This window comes from Haliotis cracherodii, unplaced genomic scaffold, assembly GCF_022045235.1.
Source record: "Haliotis cracherodii isolate W230 unplaced genomic scaffold, xgHalCrac1.p SCAF_11, whole genome shotgun sequence".
NCBI lineage: Eukaryota > Metazoa > Mollusca > Gastropoda > Lepetellida > Haliotidae > Haliotis > Haliotis cracherodii.
In genome coordinates, this window is record NW_027266266.1 from 44,479,240 (window position 1) to 44,505,549 (window position 26,310).

At 40.8% G+C, this 26,310-nt stretch overlaps 1 protein-coding gene across 1 annotated transcript; it reads left to right on the forward strand.

The window, feature by feature from the left end:
- The first annotated feature begins 14,441 nt into the window (after positions 1-14,441).
- LOC139455844 (sulfotransferase 1B1-like) lies at positions 14,442-23,329 on the forward strand. The gene is made up of 6 exons (XM_071237390.1): positions 14,442-14,488; positions 18,439-18,599; positions 19,737-20,066; positions 21,532-21,638; positions 21,759-21,921; positions 23,208-23,329. The coding sequence occupies exons 2-6, from the start codon at positions 18,440-18,442 to the stop codon at positions 23,327-23,329; spliced, it is 882 nt and encodes a 293-aa protein (XP_071093491.1). The 5' UTR covers positions 14,442-14,488; position 18,439.
- The last annotated feature ends 2,981 nt before the right edge of the window (positions 23,330-26,310 follow it).

Consider the following 26,310-nt stretch of genomic DNA (forward strand, 5'->3'; position numbering starts at 1 on the left):
CATATACGGGAAAAAACGACGTTTTCGTGTTTGCAGTGTGAAATATTGATGGTTTAGATGTGATTTTACTCAATGAAGTAGATTTAGAAACCGCGTATCCAAACAACTTTTGAGTAAACAGTCAAGTATTATAGATAGCGCCAAATAACTTGCAGCCGTGTTTCGACTACACATTGGGAAACTTCAATCTAAGCATATTGGGAACGTCAGTCAAAAGTTAGTTGAGAAAGAAAGCATCGCATTGATGTATGGAACCTGAAAGTAGTTCCCGCTAGGCGATCTCATTTGCATATTTATCTGATCAGGAGACCAGATTTATCGGAGCGATAACTCAAGCCATTGTATGTACAACATGTTCTAAGTATGTTCTCTAACTCACTCTAACATTTACAGGATGCACGATGCAAGTCGGAGTCATTAATCAATTTTCTGAAACACGAGTTCATACCTGTTGCTGACAAACCAGCTGGTGAATCTGGTATTCGAACACATTGTCAGCGTATCAAGTTTGTCCTGGCACAGGGAATTATTGCGTCTTCGACAATTAGACCCAAAAGGGCACACACATTGAGAAAACAAGACAAGTAAAAGACTGTAATATATTACAGATTTAGAACGGATTGTACAATAAAAAAATTGTCAAAAAAGGACAAAAAACACATTAAACACAAGCATTGCTTTGCGATCAATTATTATGTACATGCGTAACATATGTAGATTCATTTGATATAAGAACATCCGCTTATGGAGCTATTATTTGGAATAAATCATGGTCGTGTTGAATTTGTAATACTGTCGATCAACTGTCTCAAGTTTCAAGTGGAGAGGTCCTGTCGGGATTCATGCTATATTTACCGGGAAGGGTTTTATGATATCTAGATTTTCGGTATACATAATCACAGAGCTTAGCAAATGGTGGTCGCGAGGCGTCATTATCAACATTGGACACTGACGTAAACTTTTCGTCGAGAGATTCAGCTGTACCCAATCCTGAAAATGCATCACTGTTCTTGGTTGTTATCAGTGACCAAATGTGGTACAAAGGTACTGACACTTTAGTCACGAGACTTATTATTTTCCAATAAATAGAACTGTTTTCGTTTAGGCCGTTGCCAGGCATTTAGAAAGGGACACGTTAAGACATAAATGTTTTATGGCTAACAACTTCTTTGTTGTATTTTAACGACGTTTCACGACTATTTCTTGCCTCTTGACAGTACAAAGGAGCCTATGCGGTCATTTCGGCGACCCGATTCTGTAGGTAATGTAACCCAGAATTGTTAGTATAGGCATCCCCCTTGTGTTAGAATAGGCCCCTGCTTTTCAGAAAAACTAGCGAGTGCTACAATGTCTGGACTCGCTTATTTACAGGCCGTTGTCAAATAACTGGAATATTGCGACATTTATGAGAAAAAACACACATGCCTATAACATCAATGACTGGATTGTCTGGTCCCGACGCGATGGTTTAGATGTTGACATATAGCCTGAATATTGCCGTGTGTGGCTTCAAACAAGCAAATATAAACCACATAACCTGTTTAGTATGGTGGCCAAGAGGAGACATCGCTTTCTCGCTCTGTTAGCAATATCCCCTCTTGACCACTATAGTGGTCGTATTTGTCATCTGCTTCAATTGGGAGGGAATGTTGAACTTTTCTCACTATTTGCTTATACATAATTTAACTGTGCAGACGTAGGGTGATTTTAAAACAATCCACAGATTTCTTGGTAAAATATAATTGATTGATTGAAGGCCCTATTTAGTTTTATATGACCATCACGCCGAAAGAGCGTGGCGGATCATGGCAATACTCTCTAAATATATCAGGTTAAGATCTAAATATAGACTTTTAAAAGAAATTAAGAAGACTATCGTTAACCAGTCATGGCTGATTGTATTGCAAAATACAATCGTATAATTGTAGGTGATCTTTAATTTGTTTTGAGTAGTGTATGATGTTACAGTGTGTCATACATATATGTACATGCATATAGTGATTTGAGAAACCATAGTGAGTATGGTTTTACGTTAACAATAATGTACATGTGCTTCTTTAGCAATATAATTGTCATCCCTAAATCAGACGAGCAAATGTTAGGCTTCAACTCCAAATCAGTTTACCGACAAAATAATTCTTGCAAATAGTACAAACAGTGGCTGATAATACTGGCAGTTATTTGTCAATGTATGATCTGTATGTACATCATTATTTGTTCCAGTTCTATGTATCCTTTAAAGTTTCAGTTTTAAGATTTAAGGAAGATTGGGGTATTATTAGGAATAAAATAAAATATGAATAGCGACCAATCTGTTGTAGTCTGGAAATATTGCAAATTTACTACAAGAATATATACACATGCGTGTATGCAAACTAAACGAGATAGCATTCTGTATTTATGTCTGACATATTTATCTACTACAAAATATTCTAGGTATAAGAATTATAGAAACGGATCACTGAACATCAGAAAAAAACTTTTAATGTACGGCATTATGGGATATATCGCTTTCTCGCTCCATCGCTTTCTAACTCTATCGCTTTCTCTCACGACTAACCATTGTCATATGAATCGTGTGTACGTTCTTTAACTTCTTTTGATTAGTAAGTACTGTAAATCGTAACGCCAGAGTTAATTACGAATGCAAAAAATGCGATTTGACTTAATCAATTAAACTTTGCATCTATCTCTAAGAAATGACTGATGATAAGAGGGCCTCACTGACCACATTGAATAGCGAAAATACGTTTGGGAGAGCAAAAATGATATAAACCGTGAGACACGGCAGTCATAAACATGGCTAGACATGGCCTTACTTCTGTTAGGTCTTTGAAAGGCATTTAGAAGTGATTCACATAAGGAAGAGAATATATGGATGTCATCCAGATATTCTCTTCCTTACTTCTGTTGACTACTAATCTGGACATCAGTGAAATCTACAAGCAGTAAAACTATTTACCGTGTTCGACGTATACGCCCACGGCGTTATTTGCTAATATATTGGCCAGTGAACAATGCCAGTTACCACCAGTTAGCAAGACTTATTTATTCGTGTATAATACGCACTCGTTTGTTATATGCACCCTATATTATGGGCAACTAAATTCTCGAAAATATATCTATCGTGTATAATACACACAGATTCTTCTTTTATATCATTTCAGGCTGTCATCATAAACCACGAAATTTACAATCTTTCAACCTCGTTTTTAATCTCCCCAAAATATATTCTAATAAGAGCCCCCTATTTCTAAGAGTGCCCTGGGCGCTTATTACGTCGAATACGGTATTTGTGAAGCAATGTCACATAAACAATGTACAGAAAATAAATTTCAGAACAGACAATGGTAGATATGTGTGACTGTATAACTAAACAATGGAACTAACTATTTCATCCAAGAATACATGTCGTACCCGTGGGTATTTCTGGTTAGTATATGTATTCAGCAACGTATGCTGGTCGCAAAAGGAGACATAATGGATTGGGTTGTCAGGCTCAGTGACTTGGTTGATCGTGTGTCATAATACTCCAGCGAGGCGTACGTGTGTCTTAAACAGCGGGAATAATGCTGAGAGTGGCGTCTAACAACATATATGGGCAATTGTTTTTGGCATTAATATGCTATTTTTAAAAAAACAACACATAACACAATCATGTTGTGCAACAGACTTGAAAACTATCTTTATACATCAACTATTGCAATATGAGGTCGTAGCTGCTCATACTTCGTGTGGTGCTTCAAAACGTCATGTTTCCTATTGAATATTAAGCTTTATCATATATTTCAGTGTGTATGGCTGAGTTTCGGAAACGTGATGTTTTCATTGCAGTGGACAAAACAACTTATATTTCTTTGCAGTCAACATAACACTTGATATTTCAATGCAGTGAACATAACACTTAGACGGAACGGGTATTGTCATACCAGAGACACCTTACCACAAATGGTCTCCCTTTATTGTACGTGTCGAGCTATTGACATCATTTTTACCTAAGTTCAACATTTACAATACAGAATAATGACAGATGGTAATTAATGGAGTAAACATCGCATCTTGTCGTCTGTTATTCTCTTAAAAATATTAATTAATCGAACTTTTAATTTTTTTTTGATGTGTTGATTCCATGGTGCATTGATATGCGCAGCGTTAAATGGTCTCCCTTTATTGTACGTGTCGAGCTATTGACATCATTTTTACCTAAGTTCAACATTTACAATACAGAATAATGACAGATGGTAATTAATGGAGTAAACATCGCATCTTGTCGTCTATTATTCTCTTAAAAATATTAATTAATCGAACTTTTTTTTTTTTTTGATGTGTTGATTCCATGGTGCATTGATATGCGCAGCGTTACATTGTACAATAGGATAACATATTGGGAACACACTGAATCTGATCATATTGAATGTAATTGCACTGCAGTCATCATTACTAAACTACTTCTAAATAAAACCAGTCAATCCAGTGGCTTAAAACATTGGCAACGATCCGCGCCAACAGTCCACAATGGCACTCAATCAGGTATGTCATCTCTCTCATGTCTCTTAAGGTTCTCTTGCCAAGCAGGGAATACTTAGGAGCTGGTCTTCACCGGAATTGCCACGGTGAGTATATATACTCACACGCAAAAGAAACGCAAGTGGTTTTAAGCAAATAGGTAACAAACACGGATACGATTGATACGAGTTTAAGCATGTAGTGAAGCCTGATGGTGTTATCAAAATTTTGGGTTGCATTTTGGAAGCCCCGAGTAAAAGCGCAACATAAAAAACGAATCGCCAAAACGCACCATTTCAATGAATATGTGGGAATGATGCGACTAAGTCTCACGAAATCGAAAATGCACGAACTGTCACGAACAGTGGTGGGTATAAAACTGTGGTCGATTCTTGGACCTACCACTCCTTGGTGAACAATGCCACGCCTAACTCAAATTCAGAGAAACCCGGCTATCGGACGTTTGGAAGCTGAAGAGTCTGTCCAAGATGTTGCCCGTCATTTCAACGTTAACATAACCACAATTTACCGTCTCCTGCATCGATACAATGCTACACAGACCACGGATGACCTTCCTCGGAGCGGTCGTCCTAGGGTCACTACCCGTCAACACCAGCGACATCCGTTCCTAACTGCAAGTGAAAGTGCTCGACAGACCATAGGAACACATAATCGACACATTAGCCGGGACACAGTGATCCGACGTCTCCGTTCCAACGACCTCAGATGTCGCCGACCAGCACGTCGTCCTGTTCTCCAACCACGGCATCGACAAGCACGACTTCAGTGGGCACAGGGTCATCACAACGGGCGTCATCGTGAGTGGAGGCGTGTCATCTTCTCTGATGAAAGTCGTTTTTGTGTCTCCCATGCGGTATATCGACCAAGTCATCAGACCCCACGTTGTTCCATTTTTTTCACAATATCAACAACACATTTTCCAGCAGGACAACGTTCGTCCCCATGTTGCCAGAGCTACCATGGCCTTTCTGCATCAACACACCATCCGTGTTCTACCGTGGCCAGCCCTCAGCCCTGATCTGAACCCCATCGAACACTTGTTGGATGAGGTTCAAAAGCGTCTGCACAATGTGCGCCCAGTCCCTACAACTGCCGATGAACTACGCACGGCTGCTCTGGATGTGTGCAGGAGGATCCACTCAGTGTACAGGAGATGTGTGGCAGTGATCAATGCTAATGGTGGTCACACCAGGTATTGACTGACATTATGGGTATTGACCCGAAACTGTGTAAGACCTTAACATTTGAAAAAAACAATTATGTCATCTGCCTTTTAATCCAATAAACTGTATTCAGTCAAATTTTTGTCAATCTTGCCCTTTTAGTATTTCTTGTCTTGACTGTTGAAAATAAATAATATGCATACTGCATACTCGACTTGCGTTTCTTTTGCGTGTGAGTATATACATATATTTTACATGAATTTGATTCAAATTTCATTATGACAAATTTGCCGCACCTGTTTTTCAAGCGATTTGCAGATGCACTTGTTCTTATGTAATGTGGGATGCCTGTTTACAACACTCGTTTCAAATTTGTTCCTAAATAGATGGTCATAATTCTTTTCAATGAAAGAGAGTATGTAGTCTTTTCCAGTGTTTCGTGCTCTAGCCTGAAATTAGACAAAAAAACATGATTATGTAATGAGGACAAGCAACACAAGGCAGAGTTTATGAGTGAGTGAGTGATTTGTGTGTTAAACGTCGCCGTTTACAGGATATGATCATGATCGTGGGTTATTGCTGCCGGTTCTCATTTGTATCACATGACGATTTTCATCTCTGTAGACCTGCACATTTATCTGCATAATAATCTAAGTGTGAGATTAAAAATGTTTGGGAGTTCTGATTCAATTTCATACACCATGGACATATTTTCAGTTGGTATCAGTATCTCGTCAGCAGTGGTAAGTTACCTCTATCGTTTAGTTATTTTACAAATATTCAGACTTTCAAGGGGAACAAAATGAGCGGTGTCAAGTTATTTTTACATTAGAGACCTCCCAGTAGACGAGGGCAGCATTAGTGTATTTTAATTTTGTATACATGGATTTTTAAAAGCTTTTGTACGGTCATTCTTTCAAGTTTATAAGTCAGGAGGCTATTATACATGGCGTTTTTTAATTAACATGCATATGGGACTAAAACCTGATTATTTAAAAAGAATATACGTACACAATTTTCTTAAAATTAAAAAGTTTGCATTTTTCTCTATCAGAAACGCTATAGGTGAATCATTCAATGTCGAGAAGGTCAAAGTTTGCAAGTTCCATTCTTAATTTGATAACATCTTGTTATGATACATATGTACCTAGTACCATGTGGGTAATTCAGTTAGCTATATCACAGCATGTCAGCCTAATGTGAGAGGAAACATTAATGTGATGCAGGCCATTTACCACTTTTCTTTGCACAGCGAATTACGGTGCTTCAGACAGTTGGGCCACCGGTACATGTGGTTTATTAAAGATATATATAAGAATGGTTCCCAAAGAGATATAGGGATAGTCACATTTTGGCGAACATCTGGTTTCATTACCATATGATAGTGATTTGTATATGCACATGCTTATGATTTAGTGAGAATCTTGTAATGGATTCTCCGTTTAGTAGAGATTTCTTATGATTATGTGAATGGTTTTGTCGCTTTGAACCCCTATCGAGATTCTGGATTAGAATAACTCCCCAGTACCCCAAGGTTTGTGTTAATGAGGATATCAATCTGTGGCGATATGGATCGTTTCTCATTCTATCAACCGCTGGGTTGCCTGGCAAGATAATCCGTGATGCATCTGAATAGCATAACATTACTTCCACTAAATCAGAAAAAGGCCACACGTCCCTGAATGTGCAGTTTGCAAACAAGAGAACTAATGCCTTGAGCGTATGTAACATTCGCAAACAAAAATCAGTTTCCTTTAATGGCCCACATTATTTCAGACTTTAGGAACCTTCAACAGTTTGATTTTTCTGTACGAACATCATCATAATGTCAATTCATACTGTAGGCAATATTATGACAGGTGACGTATCTGTTGGTAAAACTAACAAACTTCGACATTTATTCAAGTATGGACCAACATATCGTGAGCTGCTTTCTCCTAATTGGGCTCACAGCTTTAAAATCCATATGGATGCTCTCCAAACATATGAACAAACTGGGCCGAAAGAGAAGATGACCCTGTTGCATGCCTTTCAGGATGAGTTACGTCAGTGCGTGATGCTATCATTGGCAGAATGTACAAACCGAAAAATAGAAACAGAACTGGAATAAACTCATTCTGTCCCACCCAAAGTATGACTACCCTCCATGGGCTCTTGGTAAAAGTAACATATCAAATAACGCCACAAACAAGGCCATTATGAGAGCAAATCTACCAAAACCACTCATTAGTACTATCAACTTTATAAATCCTGAAGATATGTCCATATTCTCTGGCCCTCAGATGAGCCAATCAAAGGCATATCCCTGTCACAAAGATTAACTATAATCATTAATACTATTAGGGAAATACTTTCTTTATATTCACAGAAAGTAATTCAGACAAGTGATTTGCAATCCAAGAAAAGAACCAAATTTCATTATGTCAAACAATTTCATTTTTCAATTTGTACACCACTACCCCACACAGGGGAAGCTTTTCCTTGATCAATGGGGCAAATAGTTACATATTTGACGCCTCAGTGACAAAATGCCTTGTACCAGTCGCAATGTTCCCGTGTTTTTCAGGTGAACAATTGCCTTGCCTTTTCGGGTGAACTCCTGGTATCAGTACTATTTAATAGTGATTCGTAAACACATGCTCATGATATAGTCGGAATCGTACAATCGACTCTGCTTTATGCAGAGATTTCTATTGGATATAGAAAGGGTTTTGTCGCTTTATTTATGTGAAGTGAAAGCAACATGAGGAAACATTATATAAAATGCTATTCCTCATTGATAACATCCATGTAAAAGTTGGGGATAAGACACTTAGACTACCTCTTGGGCACTAATTGTGCCCCCAATCTTGTTGATCTGCTTTCTTTATGCATATATACTCTTAAAACAACAACAACAAAAAACTATACATGCATACATTTGATGACATCGGACCCGATCGTTTTTGTATGGTAGCAATTTAATCATTAAATTTTATTAAATTTTCGAGTAAACATGCAGATTGCCCGAAAGGTAATGTTGTGACGTCGCGACGGAGCCATTCACCCAAACGCAGCTGCAATGCCATTAACGTTCAGCATGCAATTGTCAGAACTGTCCTGACAATTCCTCTGTCAGCAAGGTCTAAAAGGCCAGGACAATGACTGCTGACATCAGAACACATCAGAAAATCAGAAAACGAGCCGTTAAAATGCCACGTCTCTTAGAATCACAACGCCATCTGCTGACTGCAAGCTGGTGAAACACAACAGTATGTTGCGCAGGTGATGGGTGTGACAAGACTGACCATCTCTAACTTGTGGAGACGTTACAACACCTACGGCAACGTTCGTGACAGGTCAAGGTTAGGACGACCTGGCGTTACAACACCTGGCCAAGATCGCTGCATCCGGGTACGACACCCGCGGGACCGTTTCATTACGGCGACGTCAACAGCCTCACAAGTACCGCAACTGCGTCGAATATCGGATCAGACTGTTCGAAATCGTCTGAGAGCAGCCGGTATTCTAGCCAGGAGACCCTTGCGGCGTAACATCCTGACGCCGCATCACCTCTGTGAACGTATGCAGTGGTCTCGTCAGAGAGTCACATGGCCTCAAGCAAGAAAAGACAGTCAAAATATCACAGTATATTTCCAGTGTTTCAGAGCATTAGCTAAAATTAAGCAAACCCTACACTATGGAAGACGTCTGACGATTTTTAAAAAAGAAAGGTAGCGAAAGTGATTCGCGTTCGCATATCCCCACTAAATCTGGATTTACGGGTGTATGTTGAACTTATATGCAACGTCTGGACCCGAAAAAAATCATATGTTGTTCCAGATACATCATACAATGCATTTCAAATATCATATTATTACTCGATCTTTGAAGACACCACTGTTCATTTACATATACATCCGTATCACAAATTGTTTAATAACATCACGTGCAGACGGAACTATTTTTGGTCGGTAAAATATCTCACATGACGATATCAAAATGGCTACTGTCAAAACGTAGATTCTCATTTTATACAGACAAATTGAATTAGTAACATATGCTCTTTATATACGGATTAAACATATTTATCTTTTAGAACTATCAAACTAAATGTTTGTTTGTTGTTTAACGCCGCACTTAGCAATATTCAAGCTTTAATGACGTCGGCCTGTGTAAATAATCGAGTCTTGACAAGACAATCCAGTTAAAAAATATGTAAACCAATTTACATATATGATTCTATCGTATCGCTCGCCCGTAGCCGTGGAGGTATCTATCACCATGGCAACCGAGGTTATACACGTACAAGTGAAGGATTGTGTCAAACTTGACAGTAGGCTGATATAACGAGCTGTCGATTGTTCAACTCCTACGAACATAGAACATGTCCAACGTTAAGCTGGGTAATGGTACCGGTCGGGCAGGACTTGCTTACCCTGTTCGAACACCTCGAACACCTGGTGTCATCACTGAATTTCAGAGGTATTCGTATATTTTTCACAGATTTTTTTACCCTTTATGCCACATGGAATCTGTTTGGGTTGATAATCAAGACTGGTTATTGTCTTGCATTGATCAACTCGATAAGCAGAGACACGACTGTACACGACCAACCCACACAGTAACACAATACCTGAGTAAAAAGACACCAGATTAGAATATGTGTACATTCGGACACAGAGTAATGTTTGGCTGACGATCTCTATTTACACGTACTCTAGCCACTACAGATAATCTTATTTTCTGATAACAATCGCGATTCATCTATTCTGACAATATCTCGACAGAATTATATACTTTAATTTGACCAAGGCACATGATACTGTTTACGAGTGAATTTTAGTACGAAGACGAATGGCCGACCAGTTATTTGAATGACATCGATGTATGCGGGGTACGTGCGATTTCGTAAGTTTAGAGTGAGTGAGTGAGTATGGTTTAACGCCCCTTTTAGCAATATTCCAGCAATATCACTGCGGGGGACACCAGAAAGGGGCTGCACACATTGTACCCATGTCGGAAATCGAACCCGGGTCTTCGGCGTGACGATCGCGAGCGAACGCTTTAAACACTAGGTTACCCGACCACCCCCATAAGTTTAGATGAAAGGCATAGAGGTGAATACAGATAAGAATGTTAACGAGTTAAGTTTGTCCTGTCAGCTCTATCTGACCACGACAACAAGATACCGCGGCCCTGACCTATGTCCGAATCGTGCTATAAATTTGACCCTTAACCTGTTTAAGATAACGGAATGTGGTCCGTTAGGTTGCAATACTCACAGTTAACTACGGTTTTAACGAACACGCTTATAACTAACCGACAGATATAACGAACTTACTTTTGGTCCCGAATACTTGCTGTAGTCATGCTGTATATGTACTTATAACGAACTACGGTTATAACGAACTAAAATTAGTCCCCTTGAGTTCGTTATAACCGTAGTTTACTGTATGTATGTTCGGTCTCAAGGGTGTCTTAAAGATGACGGGGGCACGGGTGGCCCAGTCGTCTAAGGAGCCGCGATTCGCTGTGCAGAGTTGCGTCCCTTGGGCATGCCAGAAACCTATGATTGTGGGTTCGAATCCCGTTTCGCCCCAATTATGTTTCTAGGTTTGTCAGCACCATACCCGTGCTCGTGGCTTTCACCGAAGTGGTAAACGTCTGAGACCTGCATCACTTCGGGCTATCTTCCCACATTAAGCTGACAGACCGCGATATAACTGGAATACTGTTAAAAGCGGCGTTAAACCCAACTCACTCACTCTTTAAAGATGACGTTATTACCCATACGGTTAGAGTGAGTGAATGAGTAAGTTGGGTTTAACGCCACTTTGAACAGTATTCCAATTATATCACGGCGTGTCAGCTTGATGTAATTGGGTTGGTGGGGTATGGTGCTGACATACCTTGAAGTTAAATCGGGCCGAACCAGGATTCGAACCAACAATCATAGGTTTCTGGCGTGCCCAAGGGACGTAACTCTGCACAGCAAATCGCGCCGCCTTAGACGACTGGGACACCCGTGCCCCCTGCTTGATTTAAGAGGAAAGTCCGAAGTGATGCAGGTCTCAGGCGTTTACAATGCTGGTGAAACCCAAGAGCACGGTTATGCTGCTGACAAACCTGGACACATAATAGGGGCGATCAGGGGTTGGAACACAATCGTAGGTTTCTGGCGTGCCAAAGGGACGCGACTGCTCACAGCGAATTGCAGTGCCTTAGGCCCTTGCAGTTTCAAACTGACAAATAAAGACTACATGTTTATCGAAAGCTTCGTCGACATCTGCGTGATATGTTAACAAACACATGGCACCCAACAAAGCCAACAACTTCGTTAAAGTGGACGGTAGCATAACCAAAATGGTTAGTTCGTATAATCCATGATCTCATTTCACATTATGTTGTGAGTGTTGTAACATTGAAGTACAATATTACCAATCAGGGGTACTACCGGAGTAAGTTTCAACGTGTGCTCCGAGGTCAGATGCATGGCTAAATTTGCCACATGGTAATTGGTGATTTGGTCAAAGACTGTTTTGATCCATCAAACCAAACTATTATTCTGACTCGTTTGTACTGGTTGAAGATGACTTTCTCTGAAGCTATGAAAATTAAAAAAACACAACAAATCCGATGAGTTTTGTACACAATTTGTTTTAGCAAACATTACATAATATGAATAGAATTGAAGAAGTTCCTTGCAAATGTTTCATTTCGGCAAGAAAATCAGATGGGTATGAAATGAAATCAGATATGAAACCTCGACGCTCAAAGGAATAAGAGCTAAAATACTAGGCTATCTAAAACGATATGACAAATAACATTGTCCGTTTATATTCATTTTACCACATTGCGGGAGGTATTGAAATCCAAACAAAAGTGATTGAAGTTGAATTCAAGGGCAACTTACAACATTGAGCAGATCATGTGTTGGCATCAATAAACTTGGATCCATCATAAAAAAAACATGGAAGCAACTGCATAACTTGAATGCACCAAAATGTTGACGAATCAGTCGAAGCCACAATCATAGGTGGCGTGTCCATGCGCGCAACTCTACCCAGAGAATTGCTGCGCCTTTAAGGGCTCTCGCACGCCGAGTTGCGTCACGAGTATGGACCCGAGCTGACTCAGGGGGTTCTCGCATGGAGCTCGTAGCGAGGTCGTACTAACCTCGTACTGATCTACGAGAGTTTTGGAACTGCTCAAAAAGGTCGGGCGGCTGCCAACTCTTAGGAAACTCGTAACAAACACGTAACACACTCGTCCTACTCGTAGTACCCTCGTGGCGACCTCGTGGTGCTCGTACAGAACTCGTCTGAAGATGGTCTGCAAAAAATATTGCCGAGTTGACCGAGACTAATACGAGCTATACGAGTGTAATTCCCGCCGAATTATTTATCAGCTCGTAGCCACCTCGTACCAAAGTCGTACCAAAGTCGTACCAAACTCGTACAGCTCGTATCGAGATCGTTGTGCTCGTGTGCAACTCTTAATAGACTCCTATTGGACACCTATTAGACACCTATTGGACTCCTATTGGACACCTATTGGACTCCTATTGAACTCATATGAGTCTCGTAACACACTCGTAGCGTACTCGTATGATACTCGTATATATGTAGTCTCTTCCCGAGTCCTAACTGAGTTAGGCTTGGGAGAGCTCGGCAACCACCTCGGCAACGAGTGAGACGGGAGCCCAGTATCATCAGTCAAAACCATCAATAATACACACATCTTTGCCGACACATCAACCTCTACTACCAATCAAAGCCCTAAATAAAACACGCATCTTTCCCGACACCCCAACCTCAGTTACCAGTCAAAACCCTCAATAACACACACATCTTTGCCGACACATCAACCTCTACTACCAATCAAAGCCCTAAATAAAACACGCATCTTTCCCGACACCCCAACCTCAGTTACCAGTCAAAACCCTCAATAACACACACATCTTTGCCGACACATCAACCTCTACTACCAATCAAAGCCCTAAATAAAACACGCATCTTTCCCGACACCCCTACCTCAGTTACCAGTCAAAACCCTCAATAACACGCGTATCTTTCCCGACACACCAAAATCTGCCACTAGTCAAAACCCTCAATAAAACACGCATCTTTGCCGACACACCAACATCTGTTACCAGTCAAAGCCCTCAATAACACGCGCATCTTTCCCGACACACCAAAATCTGCCACTAGTCAAAACCCTCAATAACACGTGCATCTTTCCCGACACACCAACATCTGTTACCAGTCAAAGCCCTCAATAACACGCGCATCTTTCCCGACACACCAAAATCTGCCACTAGTCAAAACCCTCAATAACACGCGCATCTTTCCCGACACCCCAACCTCTGTTTCCTGTCAAAGCCCTCAATAACACGCGCAACTTTGCCGAAACACCAACATCTGTTTGCTGTCAAAGCCCTCGTTAACACACACATCTATACAAATACATCCACCTTTCTTAACACCCACCCACCCATTCTCTGTCTGTCTGTCTGTCTCTCTGTCTGTCTGTCTCTCTGTCTGTCTGTCTCTCTCTCTCTCTCTCACACACACACACACACACACACACAACATGCCTAAACATTCACTCTTATCTCAGTCGACCTTTGTGACTTTGTGTCTGTGGATACTATCTGATCTATAATATTTTGCAGACCGCCGTCATAGAGCTTGAACATTGCTGAGTGCGGCGTTAAACACAAACATACCAACACATAGTGGATGGTAGCCTAGATGAAACTCCGTCCTCATTCGAGTCTTCAATCAAGTTACAGCGCACTCCTCACACCCATCGAGGTAAGAAAGATGGACAAATAACTACAACACAAACCTATTTACAGGATTAATTGTTCTGGTGGATGCAGGGCGAGCTTCTGGTCATTACTTCTGCAATTTAGAACTGTCTACACATGAAACAGGACCAACTTTTACTGCATTGATCATGAATATGTTAGTTGGTTAGTTGGTTGGTTAGTTTGTTGTTTAACGCCGCACTCAGCAATATTCCAGCTATATGACGGCGGTCTGTAAATAATCGAGTCTGGACCAGACAATCCAGTGATTAATATCATGATCATCGATCCAGGCAAATGGGATCGATGGCATGCATCAACCAAGTCAGCGAGCCTGACCACCCGATCCCGTTAGTTGCCTTTTACGACTAGCATAGGCGCCTTTTACGGCAAGCATGGGTTGCTTAAGACGTATTCTACCCCGGAATCTTCACTGGTCTCATGAATATGTAAGTTATTATATTGACGCATAAGTTTATTGGCGTGGCTTCAGTGTTGAAAGACCTATGATGCTCAGCTGTGCAAGATTACACATGACACAAGCCTGTTGCGGCTACTCTGTATTAATCTTACATAGGCATTTAGTGAGTGAGTGAGTTTGATTTTGCGCCGCTTTTAGCAATATTCCAGCAATATCACGGCGGGGGACACCAGAAATGGGCTTCACTCTTTGTACCCATATCGGGAATCGAACCCGGGTCTTCGGCGTGACGGGCGAACGCTTTAACCACTAGGCTACCCGACCTCCCCTATATAGGCATTTAGAAGAACATGATATATGACACTTTTTTCACCCGATGAAGGGACAAGAACTTGCTCTGAAAGAAGTTGTTATCCATAACGTGTCATGTATTCACTTGATAATTGTTTACCACAGAATATAACATAATAATATATAAGATAATAGGACGCAATCAACCAAGTCACCGAGACCTCACAACCCGATACCTTTGCCGCCTTTTACGACCATATTCGAACCTATTCTAACCTATTCGAACCAAAAGAACCTATTAGAACCTATTTGAACCTGTAAGAACCTATTTGAACCTATTTGATCCTGTAAGAACCTATTAGAACCTATTTGAACCTGCAAGAACCTATTCGAACCTATTTGAACCTGTAAGAACCTATTCGAACCTATTTGAACCTGCAAGAACTTATTCGAACCTATTTGAACCTGTAAGAACCTATTCGAACCTATTTGAACCTGCAAGAACCTATTCTCACCTGTAAGAACCTATTCGAACCTATAAGAATCTATCCCCGAAATCCAAAAGGGGATCACAATGCAGTGTTACCCCAGAATATCATATGGACGGTCCCTAAGTAACCCTTGAGATAGTAGTGAGGGTATGATATATGTAACAAATACTATGGATGTGAATATTACTATAAGAGATTTTGAAGAACGTGTTGTATGACACGTTCAACGAATTGTTACATGTGGTGGTCACAGTTATTGCACATAATGTTGCACGGAAACCTAACTACGGTTGCCAATTCATTGAGGTCCAGTTGTACACTGGGTCCATGTTTGTCTATGCATGTTGTACACAGGTCACTTGGTATAATGGGACACGATTTGTACACGGATATATACTCCTTAAAAAAGAAGCGAAAAGCCAGATTTGTGTGAGGTAGGAAAATACACTTATACGAGGAATCGTACAAGATATTGAGCCAAAATGTTGAGGAGAGAACATTTGGTAATTGTAGTCATCTCAGTTATCGGTACCTAGGAAAGGTCCAAGGTGAAGGTCAGCTACCATCAATAACGCGTATGTCCCCAGTTGGAATCGATAGCGGCCTGACGTCCGCCCATGGAAGAGACGAGTATGCATTCTGGCGAATTGAAGCCTACTCCGCCTGTAACGCAAAATCCAACTGCTGCAACGTCTTGGGTTGTAGTGGACGTCGGCGTAGCCGTCTATCCAATTCATCCCACAGGTGCTCCATCGGGTTCAAATCCGGGGATCTGGTGGGCCAGGGGAGAACATCAACGTTGTTGTTGTGTACACAGATCGTGTGATCCGTGCTGTATGCGGCCCTGTTGGAATACACCTATGCCGCTGGCTGACATGAGACATGTGAGAGATAACCGCCCACATCATAACGCTACCCCTACCAAACCTGTCCACTTCCTGAACGCAATTTCCGGCGTAACGTTCTCCCCGACATCATTCTGTAGACTCGTGCTCTTCCATCCCCTCGATGGAGGAGAAATCTTGATTCGTCGCTGAACCAGACATCTCTCCATCGCAGTTAAGGCCATACCCTGTGTTGACGACTCCAACGCAGTCGTTGTTGACGATGTTGTCGACTCAATATGACGCGTCGAACAGGACGTCCTGCTCGTAGACCTGCTGCTCTTGAATGTTTTCGTAGGTCTGGTCGGAGATTCTGTTCACTCCGGGTATTTGGGATGTGACGGAGGTGACTGTGGTCGTCCTTTCACATATGGGGCGCAGTCGAATGTAGCGATCTTGGGCGTGGGTGATTACTCTTGGTCGTCCCGACCTTGGCCGATCACTTGTTGACCCATGCTGTTGAAACCGATCCCATAGCCTTGTGATGGTGCTGGGCGCTACAATGAATACCCTTGCTACAGCTGATCGGGATTCCCCTGCCTTGCAAGCGGCCTATGACTGTGTTTCTTTGCACTTCTGTTAATCTTGGCATGTTGTTGAACTGTTACTATTCGATGCCCGGCAATGAAAAACCCTGCACTTTAAGCGAACGCTTTAACCACTTGGCTACCCAACCGCTATTATTAGGGAGATTGGTGTAACACTGATTGTGATGTCATTGGACATTGATTATGACATCACTGATATTGGGCAACGTCGCACATTAGCACACTATGTATACATGGAAACAATCAAAACTTTCGCTTTTGATTTACATTGTATAATATATATTATATATATGCCGATCTTTTCGGAAGCCTTTTAGGGCCATTTGGTTTTTTAAATTTTTTCGATACTATCTTGAAATTTCAAGATAGAGAAGTTGAAATTTCAAGATAGAGAAGTTGAAATTTCAAGATAGAGAAGTTGAAATTTCTAAGATACTAAGTTGATATTTCAAGATTATTCACTTCAAACATATTTTTGCATCTTAGGATGTTAAAATCTTATTGTCTTGAAATTTCAACTTAGAATCTTAAAATTTCAAGAAAGTATTTTGAAATTTCAACTTAGTATCTTGAAATTTCAACTTAGTATCTTGAAATTTCAACTTAGTATCTTGAAATTTCAACTTAGTATCTTGAAAATTCAACTAAGTATCTTGAAATTTCAATAAAGTATTTTGAAATTTCAACTTATTTCGAATTTTTTTTAACTTAGTATCTTGAAAATTCAACTTAGTATCTTGAAAATTCAACTTTGTATCTTGAAATTTCAACTTAGTATCTTGAAATTTCAACTAAGTATCTTGAAATTTCAACTTAGTATCTTGAAAATTCAAGGTAGTATCGCAAAAAATATAAAAAACGAATGGCCCTAAAAGGTTTCCGTAGATCTTCTATACATTGTCTATTTTGAAAACGACTGTTGAATTTCAACACTGTGACATGAGTGAGTGAGTGAGTTTGGTTCAACGCCGCTTTTAATAGTATTACAGTTATATCACAGCGTGTCAGCTTAATGTGGGAGGAAAGCCCGAAGTGATGCAGGTCTCAGACGTTTACCAATTCGGCGAAACCCACGAGCACGGATAGTGTGCTGACAAACCTAGAAACATAATCGGGGCGAACCGGGATTCGAACCCACAATCATAGGTTTCTGGCGTGCCTAAGGGACACAACTCTGCACAGCGAATCGCACCGCCTTAGACGACTGGGCCACCGTACCCCCACTGTGACGTGAACAGAAATATGAAGCAAATAACAACATTTGATCATTTCATTTTCTTTTCTTATGTAATCAATGTACATTTCTTCCCTTTAAGCAGCATGTCTATTGTCGAGGACTATGACATGGGAGGTAGCCCCATCAGCTTCCTGGAGGTCGATGGCTTTCGGTATCCTATCGTTGACCCAGAAATAGTCAAGGACATGTCGCAGCTGAAGGTCGAGGATGACGATATCTTACTACTGGCGTATCCAAAATCAGGTAGTTTCATCGGTATCTGCGTACGGTATCCCCTCATCCGTTCATCGTCTGACAGAAGTTTATCTATATGACGCTACTGGGGGCTACAATTCGTCCCGTTAGAAACGCCTACCAATGTGCGCTGTAAATCCAACATCTAGACCCCGACCGGCTACAAATCGCTCAAATATTTTAAAATTCTATATACTTATCTAAACTTAGTCGCTCACCTTCAAGTCCGTGTAACTGTTTTAATCGAAAGTAAACACTGCACACATGTAGGAATTCCAGATCGCAAACAAAAAAACGGAGGTCGTTTCGAGGTGGCCGCCATCAACTTTTCCAAAACCTGTAAGAGTTTTCTCTTTCGATCTGGAACCCCAATTCAAAGTCCACTTTCGATGAAATAAATAAAACTAAAATACACATAGGTAAGTGACTAAGGAAGATATTGGTGTGTAGATTCAAACAAGACCCTGAGACGTCCAGCCCCTGTAGCTACAACTGTAGTCAACCACAAAGACTAGCCTCCCATGAAAGTATCTAAACCACAGGGTGCAGATGATCTCCCCATGGTACTGTTGAATGACAAGATAACCAAGGTATCCAATCAACTTCAGGGTGTCAGACCAAAGGCTACCCGCCTATGTGAGCAGACAACTACTACCTTGCCAACGACCCTTTTCAGAGCCACCCAATGGTCTCATAATAATGCTTGAAACACAGGCTCGAAAGCTACCTTTTATTTGTCTGTTTTGTCTTCTGTTATAAGCTCGCAACTCCATCTTCCCACTTCAGCGTTAATAATGACTAGTTTTGTTGGATATTAACTATCGCTCCGTCACCACTTGAAATTAAGAAAACAATATCATAGTCATGGAAGACTTATGATTGATTCTCGACAAATTCTTGACGAAACTACACGCTGAGCAACTACTGGTCATCTGCCAACCAATTAAAGAAACAATTGTTCATGTGCTAGTCTTTGGCTAGTCGTTTGTTACATGACACTTGATTAGGGGGGTGACATAAATTATGCTGACGATTTAACCTTTACATCAAACGTCATATGAATGTTGTCCCACTCAGCAAATTATTATTTATGACGTACTACCAAATGCCAGTACACTACTAGAATTAGCTGCCTGATGTCCCCAGGTACACATTGGACCTGGGAGATCACGTCCATGCTGCTCCAGGGTAAGGCGGAGACCATCCCTCATTGGAAGAGCAAAGTCATGGTGGAGCTGCAGCCACAGGAAGTCATAGACGCCTTCCCAGCATCCCCCCGTGTCCTCAACACGCATGTCCGGTACAACCAACTTCCGTTACAAGCCAGAGAGAAGAAGTGTCGGATGATCTATGTCCTTAGAAATCCTAAGGACGTTGCCGTGTCCTTCTATAACCACCATAAATCTTTCGAGAATCTGTACAAGAATTACAATGGATCGTTAAACGATTATCTCCCTTTCTTTCTGGCTGGGAAAAGTAAGACATTTGTCATTTGTTTGTTTCTTTGTTATTTAACGCCGCAATCAAATTTGGATTATACACTCCAGTGATTAATATTGTGAGCAACCATCCAACTATCGCCATCAACCATGTCACCGAGCCTGACCACCTCATCTACATTTGCCATTGCAATCTTCTTGAAATCAGACCAATTACTCTGTTTCGACATCTACCTATTTTTGGGGGCAAACCTTCCAGAGAGCTGTCACGTCAGGTGAACCTTGAAAAAACTCTCACCACCACATGTAAATAGATTATGCGTGGGCTGGCGAGATAATCTGATGTCAGTTTTCTAAAACGAGATTGAACCTTTAGATTTGGAAATCTCGGTATTCAGCAACCCATGCTTGCCGTAAAAGGCGACTATGCTTTTCGTAAAAGGCGACTAACGGGATCGGCAGGTCAGGCTCGCTGACTTGGTTAATGCATGTTATCGATCCAAATTGCGTGGATCGATGCTCATGATATTAATCACCGGATTGTCTGGTCCAGAGTCGATTATTTACAGACCGCCGTCATATAGCTGGAATATTGGAGAGTGCGGCGTTAAACAACAAACCATCCATCCATCTCAACAAATTAAACTCAATAAAATAATAGTTTACTGTTTGACGCCGCTCTCAGGAATATCCCAGCTTTATGACAACAGCCTGTAAATAATCTAATCTGGCCCAACAACTCAGTGATTTATATCATTAGCATCTTTCCACGCAATATGTCAGGCAATACTAGTATGTCACACAATCGGTGGCATGCGATCAACCAACCGAATCTGGTTGCATAATATTAAAACAAGTATAGGCTGCTAGGGACCTAAACTACCTGGCAAAGGGAATTAATTATACAGCCATGTTTGATGGTAGCTATAAATAAAACAAGAAGAAAAGTTATTTGATGGTGATCTATTTGATACGGGTATCAAAGTTGTGTTTTGAACCTCGCGCTTGCAGTGTTGCGGTGATTGATTTCAGCCTAGTAAGGTTTTGATAAATTTAAAAAGTGTCATTTTTTGGTCAAGTTCATTTTTAAAGGGGGTATGGGCAGTATATTTTCTCACCTGGAATCCCTTTGGGTGGTGTACAAAAATTTTGTAAGAATGTGCCATGTCGATCCGAATACTTTGCCACATTGATTGGCATATTAGAACGTTCACATGACGTGACCTCCTATGTATATCTTGATGGAGAGAGCCATCGCATCAGAGGAAAAGATCAGCTTATAATGTGATTCAAATTGGGGTGGGGCATTGAAATAAAGTCAGTAACGATTGTAATATTATATTGTAGTTGTTGTAGCGGACTTCGGATCCCAGCTAAAGGCTCGACCATTTGAAACTTTCGATAACAAATTCTGATGACCAAATATGTTTAAGCCAGTAACTCTTTTTTGATGCATAAATGTTTTCATGTCATATATGTAGAAGCAAATCATTCTCTTGTAGCGGACTACGGATCCTGGTTCGATTCTGTCCTCCAGTGGGAGAAGGACATCGAGGCTCAGCGGGACAGACATCCAATACACATTATTTACTATGAAGACATGAAGCAGGTCAGTGCTTCTATGGCTTATGTTCACTGAAATAGCGTCACAGCACAGAAGATATGTATTATATTGGGAATATGAACACTTTGATGAATAACTTATGCATGGACTTGCTATTGTCTCCAGAACCCCGTGGAAGAGATACGGAAGTTGGCAGGGTTCCTGGGAGTATCTGGAGATGACTCACTGTACAACGCCGTGGCGGACAAATGTTCTTTTGAGAATATGAAGGAGGACAAGGAACCATATGATCCTAAGTTTAAGGGCAAACTTTTTGTTTACAGGAAAGGTAAGCTAAACGAGTTATGGGTTATAATAACGACATAATTGTTTTTGTTGTTTCACTTGTTGTTTAATGATGCTCTCGTCTAAAAAAAAGTGAAGCATTAATTTCAGGAGACTGCGTGCAGTCGTGTCCAAACCTCTACCTCCTGTTACAGGTTTTGTCAAAATGTCTTTACGTTTCTCTTCAAAATTTATATTTCTAGTTGTGTTTTATGACCGACTGTGCCAAAGGTCACCTTAACATCTAGCCCGCTGATGAGGGAATGTCTCAAAAGCATTTAAATAAATTAAAATTGGTTTTGAAATTAAATATGACTTTAAATACCTATTTATGAAAACTTAATATTATGCTCGAAATGTTAAATAATACATCTCCCGAGTAGCTGCAAGTCAGGACATTACATCAACTGTCCCGTCGTCCGTGTTTAAGGTCTGTGTCATCGTAGTATTTAAATCAGTAACGTCAGTAACGTCAGGTGGAAGGACACGTCTTTCCACTAGTACCCGCTTGCCAAAACTCTCTACCTTTTCTATCTTCTTGGGATTTTGGATGACTTTGAAACAGAAAAAAACTTTGCCTCCAGCAACATGCTACAAAGTTACAAACACTTTCGGCTCAACAGCATAAACTCTGGTTTGTGAACACACACCCAGGACAGTACGACTTTGAAGCAGAATTTGCAGTGCAATTTCTGACATTTGACACAAACGTAACTTAGTCTGAAATCTCGTGAAATTTGAATCATGTTTCATACACAAAACATTCAAAGCTGTTCACCCAAAGCTTCATCAAATTCCATTATTATATACTCAAGTGTACACAACCATTAATGTTGCCAAGTTCATTCTTGACCTTCAATTTTATCCAGTCATATTTCAGAAGATTTCCCCAGTAAAGGAGGTATATCAGGTATGGAGTCTTAAACATTGTCATGAGCACGTTAAGAAAACCACTGCGTCGGCGGCGCTGCTAAACGTCACGCCAACACATGAAGCAGCACAGGGGGATGCTTAATCATTAACTACATTGTTGCCAGAGTAAACTCGACAGTCACTGAAGGCCACTGAAGGCCTGTGCAGGTTTGGGCACGCTTGAAACCTATGGTTATGGGTTCGAATCCAAGTTCGCTCCGATTGTGTTTCTAGGTTTGTCAGCACCGTACCTCTGCTCGTGCTCTGAGATCTATATAACCTAGGGCTTTCATCCCACATTAAGTCACATGGCTGGACAACTGGAACACTGTTAAACCCAACTCACTCACTCTACCATCATTATGTTCCTCATTCCAGGTCAGGTTGGCGACTGGCAGAACTGGTTGACACCAGATCAGAACGAGATGTTTGACAAGCTGTACCAGGAGAAGATGAAGGACAGCAAGTTCAAGGACAACATCAGGTTCACACTGCCCTGAACAGAAGGGACACAAATGCGCGTAATATCAGAATACAACCACGGACTCCAATCCTCAGAAATCAGAACTACGATGGCATTGAACTACGTGTCCATATCCAATGTAAAAACACGTGAATGTATTCAAGACGTTGCTTCGATTCGAGTATAGTTGACTGTATGGCGCTTTGTAACTTTATGTAAAACAAACTGAGATTGGAAAATCCAGTCTCACCTTGTCATATGGCTGGAACTTGGAGAAACTGGACGTCGCATCATGCATTGTTTAAGTCAATGTAGACTTGTCAGCTATAGGATCAGATTGTTGAGAGTGCATTGTAATCGTCACCCGCATTAATATTATTTAATGCTTGGAGGTTTAGAGGATAATGTTAAACAAAACCGGTTATCTGAGGTATTTACTGCTGGGTTGTCCTTCTTTTATTTGACTTGATGTTGGGGAGTGCGACTGGTTGATATGGTTATGCATCTTGACTTGATTCAGTATCAAGATCTTAAGTCCTATCAAATTTACAAATTAAATACGCCGCATACTTTTTGTTATAACTGTGTAAGTAAAGGATGTTTCTACACAATCTTAAAATAAACCTTTTTAAAAAAAGCTGATTGTGCATTGTGATAATCATTTGTCATTTTTTACATGCGTAAACTGCACTGGCCACCCTGTTTTGCATATTATAAGGAATACTGACTAAATCGATGTCTTTGGGTGGTGACTTGCTCTCTAACTTGGTTGATGCATGCCATCTTGTCCCAAATGGGAGATCAAAGCTCATGATGTCAATCACTTGATTGTTTGGCCCGGTCTGGTTACAGACATAAAGCTCGAATATTGCTAAGTATGGCGTCAAACAACAAACAAACTTTGGGTGTCATGTCCTCAACAACCACAATGATTATGGGTGGGTGGCAAACCTGAGATCATTTATACTGGCCAAACATACAAACTGGCCATAATTGTTTGTTACCAACGCGATCCGATGGATGGTTTGTTTGTTATGGGACGCTTGTTTTTCTCGATACTCCAAATCAACATGTAGTTTTCCGGAAGACCTAAAGTGTTAACTGACATCTTCCCGAGGCAAGGGAGTTAACTGACTTTAAAAGTGCAGTTTCCACCCTTGCCGAACTAGACTTTAATTATATAGAGTAATAGTTTGGCTGGACCAACGGATCTATGCATAGTCAAATAAAAATTGCGAAACGGTTCGTAAACTGCCGTACAGGTTTCGGTCGATTGCAGGATTTGCATTGCATTTCTACCCGTTTTAATACACTATAGATTTCGATTATCGATCATATCGTCTTGACTGGGCGCGGCGGTTTTTGCTTGAAGCAAATCCAAGTGATATGCGAGGCGGAATCTGATTGGATAATAAGAGGGATATAGAAGGGACATAAACCGTAAAAAACACTGGTGGCACTACGATCGAGCCCAGAAATGTCAGCCTCGGCAATTGTGGAAACTGGACTTTTATAGTCAGTTAACACCCGGGAAGATGGTACATGAAGGCAACTCCCCTTTTATATCGTCACATATAGTCATATGTGGAACACCGAAGCATTTAGACACCCGTCTGTGGTACATCTCCATTTCAACCGTGGCTACAGCACTCTGTATGCGATAACACTTCGGTTTCCAATCCAAAAAGGGGAGTGTTTTCAAGGAAAATATAACGAGTATGAAACCTAAACATATATAGTTATTTAATCATGTCCAGTTCTGAGAATAGATAACATGAGATTGGATGTTTCTTGTATTCCAATTCCATGGCTTGTTCAGTAGACCACGAAATACGAATGAGTGACATGATGGTCACAGATAGTCTCTTCAAATGCGGGGGCCATTTGCAACCTAACTTTAAGATACTATACTAAATCACTTTTGAAACGTAATTGTTCTGGCAAAAGGAACACTTTTTTCGCAGATTATAATTTGAAACAGCTGATCTTTATTATTTTGTGTTTTTAGTTGTATTTTGTGTTTTTTATAATGCTTCTTCTCTCTTTTAAAGGTAGAAATCCCATTTCGAAATAAAAGCCTTCCCTTGATGCAAAATGTGGTCAGGCCTGTAACAATTCTAGCAGAGTTAAGCTGTATAAATATAGCCAGAACAGTTGTCCCATACCTCAGGAGAGTCTTCAAGAATAGGTGGTGTAAATGTCAGAGGGATCTTTGGTGAATTGTATCTATGTAATATATATATTGACTCCCCACCCCATCCCAACCCCACTCTTGTAATAATACGGGGATCTCCTTGTGTTAGTACAGGCATCCCCTTGTGTAAGTACAGACATCTTGTGTTAGTACAGGTATCCCCTTGTGTTAGTACAGGCATCCCCTTGTGTTAGTACAGGCATCCCCTTGTGTTAGTACAGGCATCCCCTTGTGTTAGTACAGGTATCTCCTTGTGTTAGTACAGGCATCTCCTTGTGTTAGTACAGGCATCCCCTTGTGTAAGTACAGACATCTTGTGTTAGTACAGGTATCCCCTTGTGTTAGTACAGGCATCCCCTTGTGTTAGTACAGGCGTCTCCTTGTGTTAGCACAGGCATCCCCTTGTGTTAGTACATACATCCCCTTGTGTTAGTACAGGCATCTCCTTATGTTAGTACAGGCATCTCCTTGTGTTAGTACAGTCATCCCTTTGTGTTAGTACAGGCCTCTCCTTGTGTTTTTACAGGCCTCTCCTTGTGTTAGTACAGGCATCTCCTTGTGTTAGTACAGGCATCCCCTTGTGTTAGTACAGTCATCCCCTTGTGCTAGTAAAGGCATATCCTTGTGTTAGTACAGGCATCTCCTTGTGTTAGTACAGACATCTCCTTGTGTTTGTACAGGCATCTCCTTGTGTTAGTACACACATCTCCTTGTGTTAGTACACACATCTCCTTGTGTTAGTACAGGCATCCCCTTGTGTTAGTACACACATCTCCTTGTGTTAGTACAGGCATCCCCTTGTGTAAGTACAGACATCTTGTGTT